Genomic DNA, 22,553 nt, shown 5'->3' on the forward strand with positions numbered 1-22,553 from the left:
TAGAACTCCCAAGGCGCTGAGGGGGTGTGTTAACCAAGGTGGACTTGGATTGCTTATCTAAGCCAATTAGACATCGCCTTCCTTATTCAGTTAATCTACATATCACTAATATGGCCTGTCGTTTCAGAAGGATACATGATATCATATTACCCCTCTTCTTTGGGGTTGAATGAGGCCTCTGGCCAGATACTTAAGCTCTATACAGACTGTAATTAGAAGAGCAAGACCTTCAATATTCATTCATTTTTATATCGATTAGTCACTCAGCTGGTATCCACCAATAAGAAGCCACCTCTGCCGCTCATAAAAGCAAATATACCAGGCATGTGACCTGGTCCTAGAAATAATCATTCAGGTTCTAGAGGAAAATACCATCAAACCTTTAACTACACCACTACCTGCCTTTTTAGCTTGCTATTCACGGGATTATAAGCATGACTTGATGATATTGGTTACTCGGGCAACCAAGAAGCTAGCAAGCCAGTTGGCCAATGCATTATTTTTCAATTTTGAAAGCTTTCAGCAATTTCAGGCCTTGGGCTTAACCCTAGATTCTATGGTCATGCATGAATTAATGCATAATAATACCAAGAATTTCTCGATGAGAATGTGCAGATAAACTCACCATCACTATCGCCAAAGAGATGACTCAGTGATACCTCTGCCTCCTCGGAGACGGGCTCTGTCACTTTATCAAGCTCCTTCGTCAGGTCTCGTATGGTTATTTCATGTATCAGAGGATTATCATGGAAAGCGTCACGGAATCCCTCGAACCCCGGAATATGCCCTGGAGCTGCCTGGTGTAATATGTGAGCGGGCGATTGGACTCATTGACAGGTCCTCCAACCTTCTTGGTGAAACCACCAAAGTTGAGACGTGGATCATTGCGAATCTCATGCGCCAGACATGGCGGCAGGACCGTTGCCACTCCTGTGTCACTGATGACGCGAAACGGTCGGTCAGGCGTTTTTGCAAATTGATTCTCAATAATGCTCTTGGAACGCTTGATAAAATATTGTTTGGCTCTATTGTCGCTCCACTCATACCAGTGTCGTGGGTTGAGTAGTGGGACGTTGGACTTATTCGTAGGATGAGAATATAATACGACGCCAAAAAGCACCGCGGCGATAAGGTATAGAAATCTGCTGCTACTGAGTAAATCTTCTGAGATTGCCCAAGCGGGCCTTAGGTGCTCTTTGGAGGCGTTGACCATGGCTTGAATTGACGACATTGCGATTATTAGTCGTCAAAGGGGTAGACCTCAGGTCTCTGGGAGTTATGTGCGACGGCAAGTCTACGAGTAGAAGAATATATTTCCATCCCTCATCTCGCATACTCTTTCCACAGTCTAGGCTGTTTTTGCTGCGTCGATCGTGGCCGACAATTTTCGGACTTCATCGGTATACCCCCAGCACCAATTCACAATCTTATATTCCGAGCTATTCCGAATTGCCTTGTAACCTTGGCTATTATATCGCCTCATGCACAGGTGAAATAGAGTGCAGAAACTATTTCGCGATCCTACAGGTCCAGTATTATGTTCTGCGAACTTCAGGCCGGGTTATATATAGAATCAGTACAAGGGGATCGTCATTCAGTAAAGCAAAGAACACGAGTCAAAATGGGTTCAACCGAGCATATCAATGTTGACCAGGCCATTCGCCATTTGACTGATACAACACCATACAAGGTCATCATTTCTAATCCAACTCCGGAGCTGGAATACGTTGGCTACACATGCAAAAACATAGACCAGCTCACAAGTGCTGCCGCGAATCTCTTTCCAGAGAGTCTTCGCTGTGCTAAAGATATCAGGACTCAGGATCCTCCAGTAGTGGGGATCACCGGCCCCTCGAACTTGGAATTTTACATTACTTTTATGGCTTTACTGCGACTTGGGTTCACACCACTGGTCCTTTCGCCCCGGTTGGCAGATCAAGGCTTTGCACACCTACGTCGCCAGAGTAACTGCAAGATAGTCATAGCAACTGACCAGTTATGTGCCGTCCTTGAGCGCGTGAGATCCGACAATGACATATCGGAACTGGATGTCATTTCGATGATCTCAATAGAGAACCTCAAAAACCACTCGGGGGACGAGGGTTTCGAGTTTCCTCAGACAAACATAGCCAGATCGCCCGATTTACTGATGCATACCGGCGGCACAACTGGCCTTCCCAAGCTCGTGCCTCTCTGCACCAGTGACTGGATAGTCCTCACTCAGCGGATCATAGGTCGCGTCAACTTGCCGGACACCCTCTCCACACTCCCGATATATCACAGCCACGGACAAGGGTTGCTCATCCGATCATTGGTAGCGGGCACAAAGCTCGCTCTCATGAATTCGCTGAGGCCAATAACTGCACGATCTGTGCTAGCTAGTCTCGACAACTCGGCAGTGTCTGCCCTCGATACTGATCCATATACGCTGAAAATCCTGGCCGAAGCCCCTCAGGGCATTGAACGACTGTCCCAGCTAAATTTCGTCAGTGTTGGAGGCTCTGCACTACTGATGGTCTCGGAGATCATCTCATTGCGTGCGGCGTCGGACTCCGACAGCTCTACGGGCAAACCGAGAGCGGCGGCCTGATGGCGCCATCTTCAGATACCAAAGACGGATGGAACTGGCTCGTTCCCATGCCACATGTCGAGCCATACATCAGGTTCGAGAAGGTGGACGAGGATCTTTATCATCTCGTCGTTCTCCCAGGGCTTCGGACAAAGAGGCTGACGAACCGTCCAGACGGAGCATATGGGACAAACGATCTTTTCAGAGACACCCAACAGATCCCCGAAAATGGAAGTTTGCCGCGCGACATGATGTTATTATCGTGCTGCTAAATGGGGAGAAGGCAGACTCAACGCCACTAGAGCAGGCCGTCGGTGGCAGTGAGTATGTCCACGTAGCGGTAGTCTTTGGCGCTGGTCGCACCTCCCTGGGTATGCTCGTCGTCCCTTCTACCAAGGCTACTGGCCTGTCACGCACAGAGCTCGATGAAAGGATTACTCCTCATCTCGACCTGGGGAACGCACGAGTCCCTGATTATGCCAAGGTCTCAATGGACTCGCTCATTTTCAAAGAGGTCGGAGCGAAAGTACCAATGACCTCGAAGGCGACTGTAATTCGACCACAGCTTATCGCTCAGTATGCGTCAGATATTGACAGGTTCTACGACGATCGAGAGAGCGCACAGAACAGTTTCGCGATGGATATTCCAGACGACCTTGTACCCACAGTAGTCCGGCGAATTGTGTGCACAACGTTGGGAGTCCCTGGGGACGGTGATGAATCTATTACCAATTGCGACGACTTGTTCGCCGTGGGAATGGACTCATTGCTTGCTTCACATGTCCGTGTTCGCCTGCTGCGCGAGATCAGTCTTGGGGGCCGATTATTGCAAAATAATGTTGCGTTTGACCATCCATCCATTGACCAGCTTTCGCAGCATATTCTTGACGTGCGCCATGGTTGTGGTGAAGGGGACACTATGCCAGTCGAGGATTTGGCACGAGGTCTCGTTCAAAAGTACACCAGTAAACTAAATCCCATATGTACATCTGGCGTGGTTACTGGTGGCGACTCAAGGACCATCGTGGTGGGTGTCATCTCTTCGACACCTTAATTATCGCACTAACACGATATCTAGCTCCTCACAGGCGCCACGGGGACAATTGGGCGCTTCATCCTCCATAGCCTGCTTATCCGAAAAGACGTGGAGCGAGTGTACTGCCTCGTGCGCGCAACATCCAACGAAACCGCCATCCAGCGCGTGAGAAAGGCTCTTGACGATGCCTGTCTTACTGAGCTCGATAGTAGCCAGCTTGAGAAGATCACTGCATTGTCCAGTAACATCGGATCTGCCGGTCTAGGCCTCTCTACATGGGTGTACGAGACGCTTCGCGCTTCCGTCACGGCCATTATCCACAATGCGTGGGCCGTCAACTACAACATGCACCTGGCCAGTTTTGAAAACCCTTCGATTGCAAGTGTCCTGCACTTGCTGAACCTAGCCCGTCAATCCACCTTGGGCTCAAAGCCCACCTTCGCTTTTATCTCCAGTACCGCAACTGTTCTCAATGCCCACACAGCTCCGGTCGCCGAAATCCGTCATGGGTGGGACGCCGTGGACAAAATGGGATACGCGCAATCCAAATGGGTGGCTGAGGAGATCTGTACCCGTTCTGCCTTGCATTTCGGACCAAATGGTCCCAGGATTTGAATACTTCGCGTCGGGCAGATCACCGGAGACACTGTCCATGGAATCTGGAACCCAAGGGAAGCTATCTCTTCTGTCGTCCAAACGGCACTCACAATCGGAGCGTTTCCAACGATACAGGGGACAGATGAGACACACTTCTGGCTGCGGTTGATATCTGTGGGGAGGCTGTCGTGCAGCTTTCTCTGTCGCTGGATCAACCATCGCCTTTCCTTTCCGTCTTCCACGTATCTAGCAAAGAGGGTCTTCGTTGGAACGCCGATTTCCTCCCTGCACTGCAAGACGGTGGGTTAAAGTTTGAGCAGCTGCCTCAGCAGAACTGGCTGAGACGCCTGGAGAGATCAGATCCGGATCTTCAGCGCAATCCGCCATATCGGTTGTTAGAGCATTTCAGGCAAAGATATGGCAGTGTGCCGATCAAGGGCAATCCTGACTACTCTCTTGACATTACCAATGCCTGGGCCTGGGCTTCAGCGCTAGGGGGCTCAGTACGCATTGATAACCTACTTATTCGCAAATTCGTAAAATACTGGACGGATATTGCTTGGAAGGACTTGAGGGTGCAAAATCCGTGATGGTACGGCCGCTCCTCGTCAGACACAAGTAGACTATTGCTCACCTTCTGTCTGGGAAATGAACCAGTAATAAGAACTCTATCCTTTTATCAGCCCCTTCTCCTGCGTCACCATGCGCTTTTCGCCGTTATCATGGTGGCGTCCTAGGATATCGCTTCCCGGAAGTATTGCCGGTGGACGAAATATATATGTATTCAAACATAATTTGTACGCTACAGGAATGCTCCGAAGAGCGTAGCAATGAAGGACTTGACTAACATCTCCCATGTCACAATCCAAGCCAAATCCCCCTTCATACAGTCGACCGCTGCGATATACGTCAGGTTGCTGCGATCCATGTGTGCCTGAGGTGTCTGCATGTAGTAGTCACTGTGCCACAGGCAAGTTGAAGTGGGCGATTTCTGGCGTGAATTTGCTTGATTATAATAATTATGGAGATATAAAAGCCAGCTACATGAAAAGGACTCCTCACAACCCGGTATGTGGGAGCTGATTGAGCTAAACTGGTAGAAAGCCAGTTCTCATTTACCCCTACAGCGCCAACAACAATAGGTAAAGAACTGAGAAAAAAAAAGCGCAGAGTATCGGTAGGTTGGTGTAAGAGGACACGCAAACAAAAAAGGGCTGGGTTTTCTCTATATAGTGACAGGTTGAGTAGCAGAATGCAGAGCCTTGTGTGGCGACTATCTCTATTCTCCCTTTGCGGATTCCCGGGCTGTTGTCTGTCGAGGACGTTGCCTTTTACAGACAGTTGTTCCACGACGAACGCGAATACCAGGTGTCATTAGTCGTCTGAGGCCCTCGGGGGGGAGAAGAAGCAGGATATCCAATCTATTCCCGAGGGTGCTGCTCGTGGTGGCGCAGCAGATTTTGGCGCAGTTTCAGACACTTTCACGACCGTTACAGATATCAGCCCAGACCACACTATGGCCATGGCCTGATCTCGCGGCCTTGGCAGCGGCCAATAATCCAGGACCTTGTTCAAGATCCTGATTGAACGTGACATCGTTCCTGAAGCGAGTGTGAACTTTTGGGGGCCAATGTAGCTGTCTCCGGTCCCTGAATCAGACTTCTGCCTGACTGGCTGGGTCGTAGAGTGCTTGGGCTTGGCTCTTCAATCGAGATCCAATCTACTTCACCGAGTGGGGCCAGCTTTACTGCAATTGACGATGGTACTGGGGCTCTCGCTCAGGCCCCCGTATTGGCGTTGGGGCTGAATATAGCGTCAGTAGCCCTGAAGAATTATAAATACTGGCAGAGTTTTACCGGCATTGTCAGGGAGAAATGTTGTACACGAGGTAAAGAGACGAAGAAGCCGACTATGCTACACTTGACCAAACTTTCCCTCCTCCTTGCAGGAGCGGCCGTCGCCCAAGATGCCACCTTCGCCAATCGCATCTTTCATGATTTTAGCTCCCTTGACGGAAGTCAATACAGCGGCGAGCCTGCTAACATCATGACTGAGGAGCAGTCCTCTGCGGCTACTGTGCAGTCTGGATATCTGACTTCCGACTCCTTCGTCAACGACTTTGGTATCCAGGTCTGGGGTACAGAGGTGACCGAAGACACCCCGATTCGCAAGCTCAACAGTAACCAGAACGTCTACATTGGTTCGTCTACAGAATGCCCTCGCTATAATGCCAAATATGCTAATTTCAGCAGAGACCGACGAAGACGGATCAACCCACTTGGTCCTGCGCGCATACCGCAACGAAAACTTCATATCCTCCGCCGAAGTCGAGAGCAAACTATCCAACATCTACCACGCCTCCATTCGTGTGCGTGCCCGAGTCCGTGGTGATGCCGGAACATGCGCAGGAATCTTCACCTACTACGACGACAACAACGAGAGCGACATTGAGATCCTGACTCGCGACCCGACCAACCACATCCGCTACACCAACCAGCCTGGCCTTGACGACGAAGGAAACGAGATCCCAGGAGCCTCTACCGATGCAGTCATGGGAGGTGGTGCCGTGTGGACTGACTGGAATGACCATCGTCTGGACTGGACTGCCGAGTTGAGTTCTTGGTATCTCAATGGAGAGCTAGTCCACACCAAGACATACGGTATCCCTAGTGTTCCAAGTACCTTCATTTTAAACATGGTAAGTCCTGTTCCCTTTACCGGCCAACTTGGAAATGTTACTGACCTTATGTAGTGGGGCGATGGCGGCGTCTGGACAGGAGATATGGCCATTGGAGCTGCTGCGTACCTGGATATTCAGTCGATTGAGGTCTTGTACAACACCGCTTGAGCCTATGTTGCGGCTGATCCTAGGTGACACTAAGATCAAGATTGTGGATTTATTGAGGAACATGTACCTTTTGCATAGTAAATGTATCATAGAAACCTCTATTGCATCTTCTGACTCCTGTATCATGGGAGTAGTAAACCAGCATTGCCGTTCACCATGTACTATATGACACGGATGGCGTAGGAGACAACCGGTAAGTAATATCGCAGACAAGAATCTTATCTTGCACTAACTAGAAACAGTATGGCGTTGGAGCAGGCCTAGAAATTAAAGCGACGGTCGATAGGAAGTTCCCTGCCATGTGCCTACTCTACTCTTGACTACCATGAGATATGCCGCGAGACCAACAGCGATTCAATGTTCGACGAACCAACGTCACTGCATGCTTGAGGTGTCGTAGCCGAAAGCAGCGATGCGACCAGAAGATCCCCGCCTGCTCAGCCTGCGAGCGCGTTGGCGTAGAATGTGTCAGTGCAGACTCCGACGGGCTAGTTGTTCCAAGAAGGTTGGCCACCAACAATGATTATATTCCTCCTCGAATGCACTAACCGTGTGTAGCTATGTGAAGAGTCTGGAGGACCATGTTGCATACCTTGAGACACAGCTTGCTGCCCTGACTCCACCAAGCATCCCCACGCGGTCCGATGCGTATACAGGCTCAAACTCTGGATTCCCCGGTCAGGCAGCAACTGAGTCTGATGACTGGCTCGGGAGAATTGCGGATAGCTGCTCACAAGTTCAAACTCCATCACACGTTGCCAGTCACGCAAATGGACTGGGTTTGCTTCACTCGTTATTATCCGAGTCAGTGGCACGCTTGGCCGGGACACCGCGGCACTCCAACGGCCATCCACTACTTGACGAGCTTCCACCTGATGCACTTCCTGCAATTCCACGGCGAGAAACTGCAGATAAACTTGCGGACATCTACTTTGAGCATTGCGATTTCTTTTCCCCTATATTCGCCTCCAAGCACGAGTTCCTCAAGACGTTGGAGCCTCTCTATGAACAGGAGACCTTGTCTCCGGGGCTGGAGGCAATCTGCAAGTTTCGTTCGTTCATGGTGTTTAGTACATCGGTCCTGTTGCTCAATCGCGTCGATTCCTCAATCCCTGCGTCCAAGGCTGAAAAGTACTTTCATGCCGCCTGCGCGCTCTTCACAGCTCACCCTCAGATACTGTGCACCAGGGACTTTGAACACCTCAAGAACCTCGTCCTCATTACTCAGTACTGCTGCTTTGCCTCATACATTTCTGCAGCGTGGCACATCCTTGGTGTAGCAACAAGGTTGTCTATTGAACTTAACCTGCATCGGAAGTCTATACAGACAAGACCCGGCGACCCAGAGTTAAACGAGCAGAGGTGGTTATTTTGGGCCATCTACACATTCGAACGGAATATATGCGTCATCATGAGGCGACCGTATTCGTTTCCTGATCACTGTATCGAGACCCCATTGCCAGTGGCTCCTCTGGATGAGCCGCCGCGCGCATTTGCCCTTCACCTACTAAAACACCGTCTACTAGAGTCGGAAATCTATGCAACACTATACGGAAATGAAGGTATGCACAGTTTCACCGGGGACATGGGTGCATGGAGGGAAGATATGCTGCAAAAATTACGGGGGTGGCATTCATCCGTCCCCATCTTCCAGCAGTCAACTCATCTAGCACCAACAGATATCTTCGATGGGAGTCTATACAACACTGTGGTACTTCTCTACTACCCGTCTCGCCATTTCCCTTCCATATCATCCAGTGATCTCACCGTCCTTGCACGGAATGCTACAGACGCAATCAACTGCTATAGCAGGACGTTCCGAGCAGGAGAGCTGCGCTTCTTCTGGCGCACAGCGCACAACCTGTTTCGAAGTGGAGTTGCAATCGTTTATTGCTACAACGTCTATTTAAACAATCCTTTCACTGGATTAAGGTTGGAAAGTGTCATTGCTTCCATCAACTCTTGTTCCTCCTCGCTATGGGGTATGGTTGAGAGATATCCCGCAGGTCGAGCTTACAGGGACATTTTTGACAAACTCGCAAACTCGGTACTCAAGCGCTCAGAAAGGCTGACTGATCTCAATATTACGTATCCCATGAACGCCGCCTCGGAGACCAACTCGAGTTTTGTTGAGGTGCGGTTCGATGCAGACATGGTAACTGACTTTTCGACATTTGGGTTTGATGGCCTACTGTGGGGGTCTGAAGAGTGACCTGATACGCATACAAATGAGTATATTTCTTGCTGCACGAGTACTTTATATCTCCTTGAGTGTATCTGGCGGGGCAGGGTCATATTTAAGACTTTTGTCGAACTGACTCTTCAGTTTCATCATCGGCTGCAGAACCCAAGTATTGAAGGCAAGAATATCCGTTTCCTCCTTTGGATCGCGTACCGTGTTGAACAGATACGGACTTTCAAGACGACCAGATGATTCATTGACTTTGGGCTCCCAGACAAAATGCAGCTTCCAGTCCTTCCACTTGATGGCCCGTAGTTCCTCCTTGATGTAGAACAAGAATCCCGTTCTCTCCGACTTTGCGTTGGCCGGATTTTGGAAGAGATTTGTTTGGCTGATTCCGTCAATGGGCCTATCAGAAGGTATAGCAGACCCAGTCATATCTAAGATGGTTGTGAAGAGGTCTGTAACATGCACAATCTGGTCTGATGTACTCCCTGCAGGGACTTTGCCTGGCCACCGTATAATGAACGGCACCCGTAAACTCCCTTCCATTGCCGTATGGTAAGTCCCGGACCAAGGGCCTGCAGTTCCTCGATACGGTTGCCGAAACTCAGGGCCATTGTCAGAGGCGAATATCAACACTGTGTTCTCTCGGGTGCCCATGCTGTCGATGTGATCAATGATTTGCCCAACGCGGTAGTCCATCTCAGCCATTGAATCAGCAAATTCCCCCTGTCCCGTCGATCCTGCAAAGTCCTTGTGTGGCAGAGTTGGAAAATGAAGATGGACAAGAGGATGGTAGAGGAAGAAGGCATTTCCCTCCTGGGCTTGTTGCGTGAGCCACTCCTTGGATTGGTCCACCAGCATCTCATCAATCAGTCTTCGTTTTTCCAGATCGTAAATGCAAACATTCTCCGAACGCACCCTCGCTTTCCCTTTCATGATATATGGGAGCTCCGCCACTTCAGGAGTGTAGCCCAGTGCAGAAGTAAACTGCGTCTCGTCCGTCGTGCGTGGGATGCCAAACCAGGTATCAAACCCGCGATCAGAGGGATACCGGCCGGGGATATCCCCAAGGTGCCATTTACCGTGATGGGCTGTCGCATATTTATTTTTCTTCAGACATTCAGCCAGTGTATTTTCCCATTCGCTAAGTCCCTGTGGGAACCCAGCAGGGACTGATTGTCGGCATCCTGTGCGGATGGGGTGTCGCCCGGTCATCAAAGCCGACCGCGTCGGTACGCAATCGCTCTCAACATTGAAGTTGTGCAGGAGCAGGCCCTCGGATGCAAGTTTGTCGATTCGAGGAGTCGCGGCCCCTCGAAGGATGCCGCCGCCGTAGCATCCCAACTCGCCCCATCCCAGGTTGTCGGCAAGAATGAGGACGATATTTGGTCGATTCGGATCGTGAGACATTGTGTTGAGGTCAATTTGCAGTCTCTTGCTGATTCCTGCCTGCTATATCGAAAGGTGATCCGAGTTTTATGGCCTTTTCTTCGCTAACGCTCAACGCCGACGCTCACCTCCGACCCTGACCCCAGACTCCATCGGAGGCTGTCCCGACGCTGAACTCCTAGGATTTGGGCCCACAGACTTACGACTCGATATCTGATGTGATTAGATATTCCAGGTTGCACTGATATATGAGTGGCCTGGAACTTTCACCAATGCACCTGCAAACATCTTCTCTTTCCCCCTGTCTCAGTCTCCTTCACCAGCAGTCATAGCCGAGATGCAAAGCATGGAGAACAAACCAGGAGGCGTTCAAAACTATGTTCTGTCCGATGCTTCCGTCCAGGAGTGCTTTATCGCCTGGACAGAAGCAGAAGAACAAGCCGCACTGCGAAAGTGAACTCTCCCCGACCAACTAATACTTGGTATCTGCTGACGCTCTACGTCGCAGAATTGATTTCTATCTAATGCCCCTTTTGATAGCAGGCTTCTTTGTGCTTCAGCTTGACCGCAGCAACATTTCGAATGCTCTCACCGACACCCTGACAGACGATCTCAACATCACCTCTGACCAGGTAAATTTCGGAAGCCAACTGATGTCAATTGGCATCGTCGTTGCAGAGATACCGTCAAATATAATGTTACAAAGGCTCGGACCTTCAGTGTGGTTGACCTTTCAGATGTTAGTCTGGGGTACCATTGCCTTGACTCAGCCATGGTGTACCAACATTCACTCCTTCTACGCAACGCGATTTTCCCTCGGCTTGTTTGAGGGGGGTTATATTCCCGGTGCACAGTATATGCTGGCTTTGTTCTACACTCGGGAAGAACTGGCTCGAAGGACAGCAATCTTTTACTTTGGTAATTACTCTGCTGCTGCTGTTGGCTCTTTGATTGCCGGCGGTGTCCTCCAGATGGCTGGACTGCAGGGTCTCTCTGGGTGGCAGTGGCTGTTCTTACTCGAAGGGGCTGTGACCTTGTTGGTATTCCTTGTCTTTGTCGCCTTTCTCCCTCGAAGTCCGACCCACACAATGCCGGTTCATCGCTGTTGGGACATGTTTACTGAGCAGGAGCGCCGCATCCTGCACTCGCGCGTGGTGGCTGATGACCCAACAAGAGCTACCAGCAATGCATCAATCACCTTCACCGATGTCCTAGCAGCGACTATAGATTATCGCCTGTGGTTGCACCTGATCCTTAACCTAGTCAGCCTGGCGCCCAAAGGGGGGCTGCAACTCTACGGACCAACAGTAATAAGAGGCCTAGGCTTCTCCAAGATCAACGCCAACCTCTTGAACGCCGTGAGCAGTGTCCTTGTCATCATCTTCTCGTACCTCATCTCTCTGGGTTCGGACAAAACACACCTCCGTGGACTCTGGTGCATTATCGCCTTCCTGTACTCTATCGCATTTGCTGGCGCCTTGTTCGGGTTACCCATCGACACCAACAAATGGACCCGCTACGCAATCTTCACCCTGTTGGGAGCAGGCAATGCCCTAGCCCAGGGGCTGAATGATGCATGGGTGAACATCAATGCTACGACCCCAAGCAAGCGGAGCCTCGGTCTTGCATTTGTTGTCATTGGTAGTAATCTCGGTGCCATTGCCGGCCAGCAGCTCTTTCGCTCTGATGATGCACCTAGATACACCAAGGCTTTTCTTGCGATCTTGCTGCTGTATGCTGGCTCGGTCGTGATTACGTTGCTCCTTATGGGGATTTATTGGTGGGGGAACAGGAAGGCTACGAAGCAGCGTGGAGATAATGTTGGGCCAGTGAGGAAGTTTGAGCTTTAACGACCCAAGTTTATAATACAAGCTTGGAGCGTCATGCTATATGGGCAGCGTACAGAATAGGACGCTGGTGGTTTGAATTAAATACTAGTAATGTTTCAGCTGCGGAAATACGCAAATATATATATTTGCTGTAGAACGGCAACGTCCGGGGCAACAACACAGATGTTGCCCAAGCCCAGTTAGCAAAGTATACACACGATAATGAGATAGAAGGAACAGAAGTTATACAGAAACAACATAAGGTGTCTTTGGAAGTCCGGCAATACAACGATAACATGAGGGGTCTTGCAGGAGAAAGTACAAGCTGATGCCTTGCTGCCTGAGAGTCTAACTGATTTGGGTTAGGGCCTGCAGCCTCTACCACCAAGGCAGCCGCGTAACAAACCCGACGCTCTCTCACTTACCACCCCTTCCCCCTCCCCATGGACCCTTGGTGATTTATTCGCTATCTTGCTTCGGCACTACCTACCTCCCTACCCCCTTAGGGCGTCTTTCAGTGCTCGTCATGAGTTCTGCCAATGCGCCTGCAGGAGGCGAGTCCCCTGGTGACGTCACAGCCTCTGCGCTCCTGATTCAGGTACCAGGTTGATCCCCAGAGCAGCATGCACAGGCCACTAATATTATGCAGCGGGTATACCGGGGCCACCGAACTCGTCGAGAGCTGCAAGGCCACCATCTGACTGCCACCAACAGATGGGTTGATGTATGGCCTCACCCAAGCGACTCGTTGCTGCAAGCTGACCCGGTGGATAGACTGTGAGGGAGGCCCAGTCCCAGCAAAGACAGCGCTCGGCAACAGTACCGACAACCTCGTCTGCTAGCCAAGCTCAGCGCAACTGGAGTCATGCCGTTAGTGTCGCCAAGTTGGCCCACCGTGATAGCTATCAAGCAGATTCAGCCCCCCCGCGCGTCAAACCATCTCCTGCAACCGTGAGCAAAGCCATGGATCTTCAGTACTTCCTCGAGATGATGGACCCCAAGCACCGCCACGGAAGCAACTTGCGCAAGTATCACGAGCAGTGGAAGTCAACCGACTCGCATGAGAACTTTTTCTACTGGCTGGATCACGGAGCCGGACGCGACTTTGAGCTGCCCAACTGCCCGCGAGATCGTCTGGAACGGGAGCAAGTCCGCTATTTGTCGCGAGAGGAGCGCTTCAACTATCTTGTGGTCATTGACCGCACGGGCAAGTTCCGCTGGGCCAGAAATAACCAGCTGGTATGGACTGATAATTCGCGGTACGAAGACAGCATGCAAGGGATACTGCCCCTTGGTACCCTCAACAAAACCGAGCAGTCCGCCATTGCCCAGTACCCGTCTCGCTCGTCCTCACCATCAAGTTCATCAGATGATAGCAGCGACGAGAGCGACCACAAGCCTGAAACTCGTATCGGGGCGCTCAACGATCGCAGGAAGCGAGCTGTCAAGCGTCTGAAGGAGAAGATGTTCGGCGCCGAAGACTGGTGGATTTTTGTATGCCCACCATAGCTTGCTGTACACTATCAGGGCTAACTAGACCAGGTCGCTGATCCATCATATCGACTGTATGTCGGAATCAAGAAACGAGGCTCCTTTCAGCACTCGTCCTTTCTACGAGGCGGTCGCATTGCAGCAGCTGGCCTGATTAAAATTCGAGAGGGTAAGCTACGAGACCTGGCTCCATTAAGGTACATCTAGCCCTCACTCGAACATAGCAGATTGCTAATCAGAGCAGTGGTCACTATCGGCCGAGGTCGGCCAACTTCCATGCATTTGTCCATGCACTCCAGGACCAGGGGGCCGACCTATCGCGAGTGTCCGTCACCAAACTATATGCGACGCTTGCCGGAATGGAAGGCTATGTGGGCACCAAACGGAAGATGATCAAGGCTCGGGAAAAAGTTGAGCGCAAATTAAGCAGCGCGGGGAACGCAGGCGAGCCATTGGCAGTCGATCTATGAGGGGTGAAGACGTGATTTCTGTATGTCTCGCACCATCCGGTGATGCCATCCACGCCGACTCATGCCGATCACACCATCGGCGATAAGCCATCGGGGCTTGCAAGGTACAAGAACTCTGCCCCTCGCTTGCTCCAACAGAAACATTTTCCTTTCCCGGGGTTATTGACACTATCCAAGATGCCGACCGAATTCATCAGTCTAACATTTCCCACCCAGTCCACGGAGCTCAAGCCGATTCCCGGCGCTCTCATTGACCCCGACTTCCTCGAGCGCTATGCCCGAAACCTCGACGACTATGCTTACAACTATACGCTGGTGCCATATGACAGCTCTTACTTTGACCCCTTCACCGTCGGCGCTGTCATCGCCGCTCACACCAAGAACCTGAAGATCATTATTGCGCTTCGCCCGAACACAAAATACCCAACTGTAGCAGCAAAGGCACTTGCAACCCTGGATCAACTCAGTCGTGGTCGTGCTGTCGTCCACTTTATCGCCGGTGGGAGTGATGCTGAACAAGCCAAAGAGGGCGACTTTCTCAACAAGGAGGAGCGCTACGCCCGACTGGAAGACTACATCAAGATTCTCCGTCGAGCATGGGAGTCTCCCGAGCCATTCGATTGGGACAGTCCCTACTATCAATTCAAGCAGTTTAGCAACGCTGTTCGCCCAGTCAACGGCCAGATCCCAGTTTCCGTTGGCGGTTCGTCTGGCGAGGCCTACCGCATCGGTGGCTCCCTCGCTGATATCTTTGGTCTCTGGGGGGAGCCCTTGAAAGAGACCAAGGACCAAATCGACCGTATCTACGCAGAAGCAGAGAAGGCTGGACGCACTGACCGACCGCGCATCTGGGTGACGTTCCGTCCCATCGTGGCCGAGACCGACGAGCTCGCATGGGCCAAGGCGCACCGCACTCTCAATGCTCTGCAAACGCACCGTGCTGCTGGCCTTGGTAAGGCTCCTGCTGATGCTCCAACCCCTCAGAACGTCGGTTCACAACGTCTGCTCGAGATTGCCTCTCGAGGTGAGGTGCATGATCGCGCCTTGTGGTACCCGACCGTTACGGCGACGAATGCGCGCGGAGCATCCACTGCTCTTGTCGGATCATACGAGACGGTCTCCGAGTCTATCCTTGATTATGTTGAGCTGGGTGCTGAATTGATCTCCATTCGAGGTTACGACAACCTCAACGACGCCATTGACTATGGGCGCTACGTCCTCCCACGGGTGCGAGAGGAGTTGGAGAAGAGAGGAAAGAATTGATCTCAAAGCAAGTTATGTAGAATTAGATTCTTAACCCAAGCAACGTGACATGAATATACCATCGCCTCTCTCTATTTGCCCTTCGCATGGTTTCGGCCTATCCTAACTGCGACAGACCACACCATTCCATACTCAAATCCCACAGCCGCCTTTCCTTCTCTTCATCAAAGGCATGTGGGCTATACCCATCATCCAGAGCCGAAAATTGGTCCATCGTAGATGATGTTGACACCTTACATTCGGCCAAGTAGATGCCCCCTTTGCCTTCTAGGACTGCTGGAGCAACTGCCGCCCACACGGTCGTCGCAGCTCCTTGAGCCGGCGACTTCATCTCCTTTCCCATTTCCCTGTCCTTTTTCCACTTTTCAACCTGACTCTGGTCAAGGTACTGCGACAGACCCGACCAGATCCCGCCGGGGTGCACAGATAGCGCATGAACTCCAGTCTCACCATAGATGCGATCGAGATGATTAGCCGTCCAGATCAGAGCTGTCTTTGATTGGCCGTACGCCTTGAAGGGATCATATGTCCTCTTTTCGTAGTGTACATCGTCGAGGTCAACCGTCGCGTAGCGGTGGGATGACGAGGAGACTTGAATGATGCGAGACTTGAAGTCCTGGGTGCTTCCACTTATCAAAGTAGGGAGTAGTAAAATGGCAAGGGTAAAGTGGGCAAGATGATTCACTGCAAACTGACGCTCATATCCGTCAATGGTCTTGATGTAAGGCGTTGCCATGATGCCTGAGATTTTCAGCTGGCAGTTATCTATAGCACTGGTCAAAGGTAACTCACCTGCATTATTAACAAGGATATTTAGCTTGTCACTCGTTTGCAAGAACTCCTTTGCCCCATTCCTGACCGAGTCCAATGAGTCCAAATCCATCATAATGAAATCAATCTTCCCTTTCCCCGTGCTGTTCTCACGGACATACTCCAGGGCAGACAGCCCCTTTGCTTCGTCACGAGCGGTGATAAAGACATCCGCACCCGTCGCATGAAGGGCCAGTGCAGTCTCGAGGCCAATACCCGATGAATAACCGGTGACCAGAATAGTCTTTCCTTGGAATTGCCCGATGCAACCGGTATCTTGTACAATGTGTAGTGCTGCGGGACGGGCGTCGCCTGGGCCCTGAGGGCTGGAGTGCTCTGTTGCGTAGGGATTCAAGAGACTCATATTGAAAATCATGCAGGTGAATGGATATTCTTTAAAGGGGTAGGTTTGATTTGGAACGAGCAGTTGCGATATTGGTGACAATGGACGGGAAGTGAGGGCAAGGTGACCCTTAAATATGCCAGAAGCGCCCTGCAAAACAACGCCATGTCAAGTCTAACTGATGACACTGTAATCATTACCAGGGAGTCGGACATTGAGATGCAGATATAGGATAACTGTACGCGCAGCTTAGCAGAGCGGGCACTCGAGCGGGCATGGAGCGGACAGAGCGGACGCAGCGGGCAGGGGCGGGCATGACAGGGTTGGAGTGGGGATTCCACTGATATTCTGCATATAGAACCAAGTATTCGGTATTGCTAATACTTCTCGTAATAAGGAGAAAAGCATTTGTCAGACTTATCAAGCGAGCTTACATTCGGTGGGATATCTTACGGTGGGCTACCCGGAGGCCCTACTTATACCTAGCCTCCTGCTATAATCCTAACGATAGAGCAACAAATTTTAAATCATATCATCGGAATGACAACTAGGAAGCTCATCGTCATTCTCGGCGCGACTGGAAACCAAGGAGGGTCAGTCATCGGCACTTTCCTCTCCGACAAAACCTGGCGTGCTCGAGGGATAACTCGGAACGCCTCTTCGACCCCTGCCCAAGCCCTAGCAGACAAAGGCGTAGAAATGGTGGAAGCGGATCTTGACGAACCAGCCTCTCTCGATGCAGCTTTTGAAGATGCGAGCGTTATCTTCAGTGTCACAGACTTCTGGAACAACTACTTTGATCCAAGCCTGCGGGAAAAGAAACCTGCCGACATACCAATGAACGAGTCGACGCACAGCTACGAAATACAGCAGGGGAAAAATGTGTTTGATGCCGTCGCAAAAGTCCCAACACTGGAAAGACTGATCTTCTCCAGTCTCTCCAACGCGACCAAATGGAGCAAAGGTAAGTATCCCAACGTACTGCACTTTACCTCGAAAGCCCTGGCAGTCGAGTACGGAAAAGAGAAATATCCCGAGCTCTGGGGAAAGACGAGTGTTTACCAGGCTGGCTGGTACATTTCCAACTTCCTCAACAATCCCATGGTGCAGCCGAGAAAGATAAGCAGTAAATAACCACTTAGACCATACATGACTAACTGGATTACCAGAGCGAGAATGGCATTTATCATTTCATTAGCGGCATCGACGGAGACACCTACCTCCCATTCATCACCGCCGATGAGGATACCGGCCCGGCTGTCAGGGCCCTCGTGTTGAGTCCACCTGGGAAGAATCTGATCGCCTACCGCGAGTGGATCACGCCTAATGAATTCGCTGAAATCTGGAGTCGAACTCTCGGGGTTGCTGGAAATTGGCTTAAACTACCAGATGGTCAGACAATCTCGGGCATTCCTGAAGATTTGGAGAATGAGTTGAGTGACAACTTTGCCTACTTCAACGAGTTTGGATATGAAGGGCGGGATGACCCTACACTGATCCATCCGCACCAGGTACGTGATACAAAGGTGTCAACGGATAGCACTAACACAGACATCTTAGCTCGAGATCAAATTTCAGCTCTCTTCTGTTGAGGAATGGATCAAGAAGCAAGATTGGTCCGCAGTTCTGTCAGACGGCACGCGGAGGGGTAATATCAGAATGTATTAAGATGACAAAGCCTGCAGTTCATGAGGAGGGGTTAGCATTAGAGAGAGCATCCTACTATTATACCAATCATCAAGGCTTCCAGATGGATAATTTGGACCAGCTAAAGGTTGCCTACGCTTGTCTGCCATGCAAGTACGCCAGCATTTGTCATTTGAATGGTGATTGAATGTAGACGCTCATGTCTGTTGACGAGTTGACAGAACGCTCAAGAGGAAATGCACACGAGAGCTTCCAGCCTGCTCGCTAGTATGAATCTTTCTCTAAAGAACATCTGTCAATCGCCTGACGTATGCAGTGCATCCGACTCAACAAGGTATGCGTCTATGCTACAACGAATAGTCAGTCCTCGACTAGGGTAACCGAGTCCACAACTTTGTTGTCAGCCGGCCCACGAGTCCAAAATATTTCCGGTGTACTGGCATTTCCGGCTGTCTTCCTTCTTGACTCGAGTTCCTATCAGCCCCTGGCAGAGTCCGCGGCATCGCCGGTGTCAATCGCCTTGGAAGGCCTTGATATGTTAACGTCAAATAACAATCGGCTTGCCATATGTAATGGATATTTTGCATCGGTGCATACATGGCTGCCATTTATGAGTGAGAAACGACAGGTGAGACGGTTACAAGAACGTGAACCAAGTGCTGATCTAGGACTGGAACTCCGACTGACTTGCATGCTTCTCGTAACATCACCTGCAGGATCGCTAGAAGCAGCAGCGGCATTCAAGCTGTACTACAAAGCCAAAGACTTCTAGCAACAGCAGAGAAAGGATGTTTGATGTGCCTTGACCTTGTACAAGCCGCCGTTCTCCTTGCTGTCTATGAGATGGGTCACGGCATCTACCCAGCTGCCTACCTCACCATCGGCCATGCCGCACGACTTGGTATAGTCCTTGGTCTGCACAACAGAAAGCATGCTCCCCAGCTATTGGTGGACAAACATGTCCCCTGGAGCATTGATAAACAATATGACCTCACTATCAGACCTGAAAAGTCGTCATATTGATGGATGTGATGTCTATTCCTTCAGTCGTGGCATTATCCTACCTTTGTCTTACCCCTCGCAAGCTTAGGCTGTCAATATTTTCCAACTGCCAGTCAATTTAGGACTTTGAGTTACGGGTTTGCAAGTGCGCTGCAGCAGAGCCATTAACCCATCCAGATCCTGATCCCGTTTGACAGCTAAACCAGCAACGACTTGATTAGTCAAAACGTGGCTAGTATAGAAAGAGACAGATTGACATTGAGATCTATAGTGGGTATAAGACTGAAGAAAGAAAGAGCAAACAGCTGAATCAAAACGCAAAGCCTCCACAACATGTTAAACCTACTCTGCCGATGCCATCGTCGACAATTGCAAGGGGACCGTGAGTGCAGCATCATCAAGGAGCTCCTTATCCTGAGCCAGAAACTGACATGTGCGCTCAAGCACAGACGACCGTTTCGAGTCTCTCGGAACAAACGTCAAGTCATCCGTCCCTTCGTTCGCACCCATGCTGAGTCCTGGTACCCTGCTCTGGCCGAATTTCGGTGAAGCAGGCACAATTTCGAAAGCCCAAAGGATTTGTGCAAATGTTATAAACAATGAGTTCCGAGCAAACTCCTCCCCGGGACATACCCTTCGACCATGACCGAACAAGTACGGTTTCTTTAGTTTCGGGTTATCAATCCACCTCTGAGGGATGAACTTCTCCGGCTCGGGATATATCTCAGGGTCCATATTTAGAGACCATTGATTGGCGACAACTAGTGCATTCGACGGGATGCGGTACCCATTGTACTCAACATCCTCCTCTCCTTGGTAGGGCATGGAGAGTGGCGGTGTTCCCCTCCAGCGCATCAACTCGTTGATAAAAGCCCGTAGCAGCGGCAGTTTGTCCTGGTCGTTCATAGTCGGCAGTCTATCGCTTCCAATAACTGCATCAATCTCAGCCCTGACCTCGTTTGCTACCTCGGGATTTGTGACCACAGCAGCCATAAACGATCCAATCAGTACAGTGGTGGAAGCAATGGAGGCAAACTCAAGTTCCACAATCCAGTAAAGGAGTTCGTCCTTGGTCATGTAGTTTGGTTTGTTGTCGTTCAACAACCTGGACCAGTTCCAGTTCTCGTGGTTAAGACCTCGCTCCATCCGTCTCGCCCAGAACTTGGTGAAGATGTTATTGATCGATGCGCCTGCCTTCTTCCAGGGATTGAAAGGGTCGGGAATACGGTTGAGGAACGGGTAGAGCTCCGGAAGTAGATTTTCTTTCGAGATTCCACCGAGAACATCAGCGAAGATTGACCTTATCTCACGGACTTCTGCATGTTGTTGTTCGTCCGATTGCTGTTCTCCGTACATGAGTGTTGTGGTATTACCAACGGAATAAGCCCAGATGTGCTGGTCTTTACCGTCTGGCTTGAGTAAACTGCGCATGAACCGGAGGCTCTCGCGTTCTTGTAACGGAGCGTATGCCTCGCAGGCCTGATGTCTCAATAAATTCTTGAATAACCGATGAACCTCGCGACGTTCCTTCGAGTGAGGCATAAGAATTGGAACCCTGCCTTGGATCATGCAGTCACCGATGAAATGGAGCTTTGGTGGAGAGCAGTATACTCTCCCTTGTCTGACCAAAAGATCATTGACTGCTTCATGAGTGTTGAGCAAGACGACGGTGCGCATGCCCAGTTTAACAGTCATTACTGGGCCGTGTTTTTCGTGCCATTCGTTGTATTGAACCCATTGTTCGCTGCCGCTATGTTGATGTAGGTTACCGATAAGAGGAAGAGGTCTCGGTCCTGGTGGTAGCGGTATTTGGTGTGTGCCTTTATATGTGAGGTGGTATGCAAAGTACGAAAAGCAGAGGAGAAGCCCGAGGGCGGCCAATATCGTAAGCTCCGGCCCTAGGTGTATCTTGAGTTTGTGTATAAGACTTTCCAACATCTTGAAGGGTGTATACTGAGAAATGAATCTTAGTATGGAGGATCCAAGAAGAGGAATCTTAAACATTTAAAAAGCCCTACCCGCCTGCAAGGGCACCCACCCACCCCATGTTGCCATGTGAAACTGTCCTACGGCCCATGGAGGATAAGAGATCAACCTCACAGCCTGATTGCCACGGTGAGGCTCACTTCTTGGCTTGCGACAGAGTCCAGAGTAGACGCCCACCCCCGGCGCGACATGAGGCCCAGAAAGGACAAGGGCCGGTGTAGATCGATTGGCTGTGCTTCGCCCAACGGAGATTTAAAATCTTATGGGCGTGCAGCTTGGCGCTGAATGGCTGTACGTGTTTAAAACCAAAACATTTGATCCTTCGTGTCTTGGATCGTCGGAACAGCGGCCTGTGCTGGCGGCAACTGTCCTCTACATATGATGTATTCTGCCGTTCGTTGGAGCCTGCATAACTATGCACTTGTCGCAATGACATAGCCTTGCGATGCACTTTATAATTAGATACAGTGTGCCCAGGAGGATGATTTGGCAGTGTCTGTCCCAGCCTTCCTGGGGTCATCGGACACTCTCTACTCTGGTACAGAGTATGAGCATTCTTTTCCTACAACCTCCGCCGATCGTGGATGTCCGCCTACGCCACCCGTTTCTAAAATAACGAGAAGGAGCGTTCTGAAGGTGACTCACAATGACGCTGTCAGTTGGCGCTTGTAGTGTGTTTGTTGCGACGGGGCGCTTATGTATCTGCCTCTGTACCTTATCTCCAGCGACACTGCCCAATAAATCACTCCTAGATCATACAGGCAGCCCCCCTCAGCACAAGATTACAGAAACGGCTTGAAATATCACCATGCCTATTACTATAGAGAACAAAGAGACTTTGCAAACGTCGACCGTTAACCCCAGACTGCCACGGACATGGCAAGCCGTGTACAAAGAAAACCGGATGGAAGGAACAAGCCACACGAAAGAAAACATAATTCGGAATCCGGAGTATTTCGTTCGCGCTTGGGGCGCGCAATGATCTTGCATTCTCTTCTCGTGAGGCCTGTCTGCCAGTGCGGGTATGCGCGGATGCCCGCTGTTGCCGGGATGGCGTTGTAACTATTCGCAAATAACCAGACTTG

The 22,553-nt window shown here is 50.7% G+C and overlaps 10 protein-coding genes across 10 annotated transcripts; 6 read left to right on the plus strand and 4 right to left on the minus strand.

The window, feature by feature from the left end:
• Positions 1-528: 528 nt before the first annotated feature.
• On the minus strand, positions 529-1,231 carry BDV14DRAFT_205415 (uncharacterized protein; the record flags this gene model as incomplete). Its single annotated transcript, XM_073774727.1, has 3 exons — positions 529-554; positions 626-797; positions 848-1,231. 3 exons carry the CDS (start codon positions 1,229-1,231, stop codon positions 529-531), a joined length of 582 nt encoding a protein of 193 aa, XP_073622632.1.
• Positions 1,232-2,338: 1,107 nt separating this feature from the next.
• On the plus strand, positions 2,339-4,792 carry BDV14DRAFT_193549 (male sterility protein-domain-containing protein; the record flags this gene model as incomplete). Its single annotated transcript, XM_073771796.1, has 5 exons — positions 2,339-2,489; positions 2,525-2,737; positions 2,788-3,566; positions 3,648-4,206; positions 4,350-4,792. The coding sequence occupies 5 exons, from the start codon at positions 2,339-2,341 to the stop codon at positions 4,790-4,792; spliced, it is 2,145 nt and encodes a 714-aa protein (XP_073622633.1).
• Positions 4,793-6,065: 1,273 nt separating this feature from the next.
• BDV14DRAFT_184145 (glycoside hydrolase family 16 protein) lies at positions 6,066-7,193 on the plus strand. Its single transcript, XM_073770468.1, has 3 exons — positions 6,066-6,402; positions 6,455-6,900; positions 6,955-7,193. The coding sequence occupies exons 1-3, from the start codon at positions 6,114-6,116 to the stop codon at positions 7,048-7,050; spliced, it is 831 nt and encodes a 276-aa protein (XP_073622634.1). The 5' UTR covers positions 6,066-6,113; the 3' UTR covers positions 7,051-7,193.
• A 2,034-nt stretch (positions 7,194-9,227) lies between these two features.
• BDV14DRAFT_212186 (arylsulfatase) lies at positions 9,228-10,648 on the minus strand (the record flags this gene model as incomplete). The annotated part of the gene is made up of 1 exon (XM_073776260.1): positions 9,228-10,648. One exon carries the CDS (start codon positions 10,646-10,648, stop codon positions 9,308-9,310), a length of 1,341 nt encoding a protein of 446 aa, XP_073622635.1. The 3' UTR covers positions 9,228-9,307.
• Positions 10,649-10,964: 316 nt separating this feature from the next.
• Positions 10,965-12,477, plus strand: BDV14DRAFT_205420 (major facilitator superfamily domain-containing protein; the record flags this gene model as incomplete). Its single annotated transcript, XM_073774728.1, has 2 exons — positions 10,965-11,080; positions 11,136-12,477. The coding sequence occupies 2 exons, from the start codon at positions 10,965-10,967 to the stop codon at positions 12,475-12,477; spliced, it is 1,458 nt and encodes a 485-aa protein (XP_073622636.1).
• A 409-nt stretch (positions 12,478-12,886) lies between these two features.
• BDV14DRAFT_159653 (IQ calmodulin-binding motif protein) lies at positions 12,887-13,328 on the plus strand. The gene is made up of 2 exons (XM_073766730.1): positions 12,887-13,054; positions 13,106-13,328. The coding sequence occupies exons 1-2, from the start codon at positions 12,983-12,985 to the stop codon at positions 13,235-13,237; spliced, it is 204 nt and encodes a 67-aa protein (XP_073622637.1). The 5' UTR covers positions 12,887-12,982; the 3' UTR covers positions 13,238-13,328.
• A 1,266-nt stretch (positions 13,329-14,594) lies between these two features.
• BDV14DRAFT_193553 (LLM class flavin-dependent oxidoreductase) lies at positions 14,595-15,680 on the plus strand (the record flags this gene model as incomplete). Its single annotated transcript, XM_073771797.1, has 1 exon — positions 14,595-15,680. The coding sequence occupies one exon, from the start codon at positions 14,595-14,597 to the stop codon at positions 15,678-15,680; it is 1,086 nt and encodes a 361-aa protein (XP_073622638.1).
• Positions 15,681-15,777: 97 nt separating this feature from the next.
• Positions 15,778-16,854, minus strand: BDV14DRAFT_205423 (NAD(P)-binding protein; the record flags this gene model as incomplete). Its single annotated transcript, XM_073774729.1, has 2 exons — positions 15,778-16,421; positions 16,473-16,854. 2 exons carry the CDS (start codon positions 16,852-16,854, stop codon positions 15,778-15,780), a joined length of 1,026 nt encoding a protein of 341 aa, XP_073622639.1.
• An 80-nt stretch (positions 16,855-16,934) lies between these two features.
• Positions 16,935-18,501, plus strand: BDV14DRAFT_193555 (NmrA/HSCARG family protein; the record flags this gene model as incomplete). The annotated part of the gene is made up of 4 exons (XM_073771798.1): positions 16,935-16,945; positions 17,385-17,937; positions 18,003-18,344; positions 18,394-18,501. The coding sequence occupies 4 exons, from the start codon at positions 16,935-16,937 to the stop codon at positions 18,499-18,501; spliced, it is 1,014 nt and encodes a 337-aa protein (XP_073622640.1).
• A 1,323-nt stretch (positions 18,502-19,824) lies between these two features.
• On the minus strand, positions 19,825-21,420 carry BDV14DRAFT_212190 (cytochrome P450; the record flags this gene model as incomplete). The annotated part of the gene is made up of 1 exon (XM_073776261.1): positions 19,825-21,420. One exon carries the CDS (start codon positions 21,418-21,420, stop codon positions 19,825-19,827), a length of 1,596 nt encoding a protein of 531 aa, XP_073622641.1.
• Between the last annotated feature and the right edge of the window lie 1,133 nt (positions 21,421-22,553).

The sequence above is a fragment of the Aspergillus stella-maris genome, assembly GCF_047715825.1.
Source record: "Aspergillus stella-maris strain CBS 113639 unplaced genomic scaffold BDV14scaffold_96, whole genome shotgun sequence".
Classification (NCBI taxonomy): domain Eukaryota; kingdom Fungi; phylum Ascomycota; class Eurotiomycetes; order Eurotiales; family Aspergillaceae; genus Aspergillus; species Aspergillus stella-maris.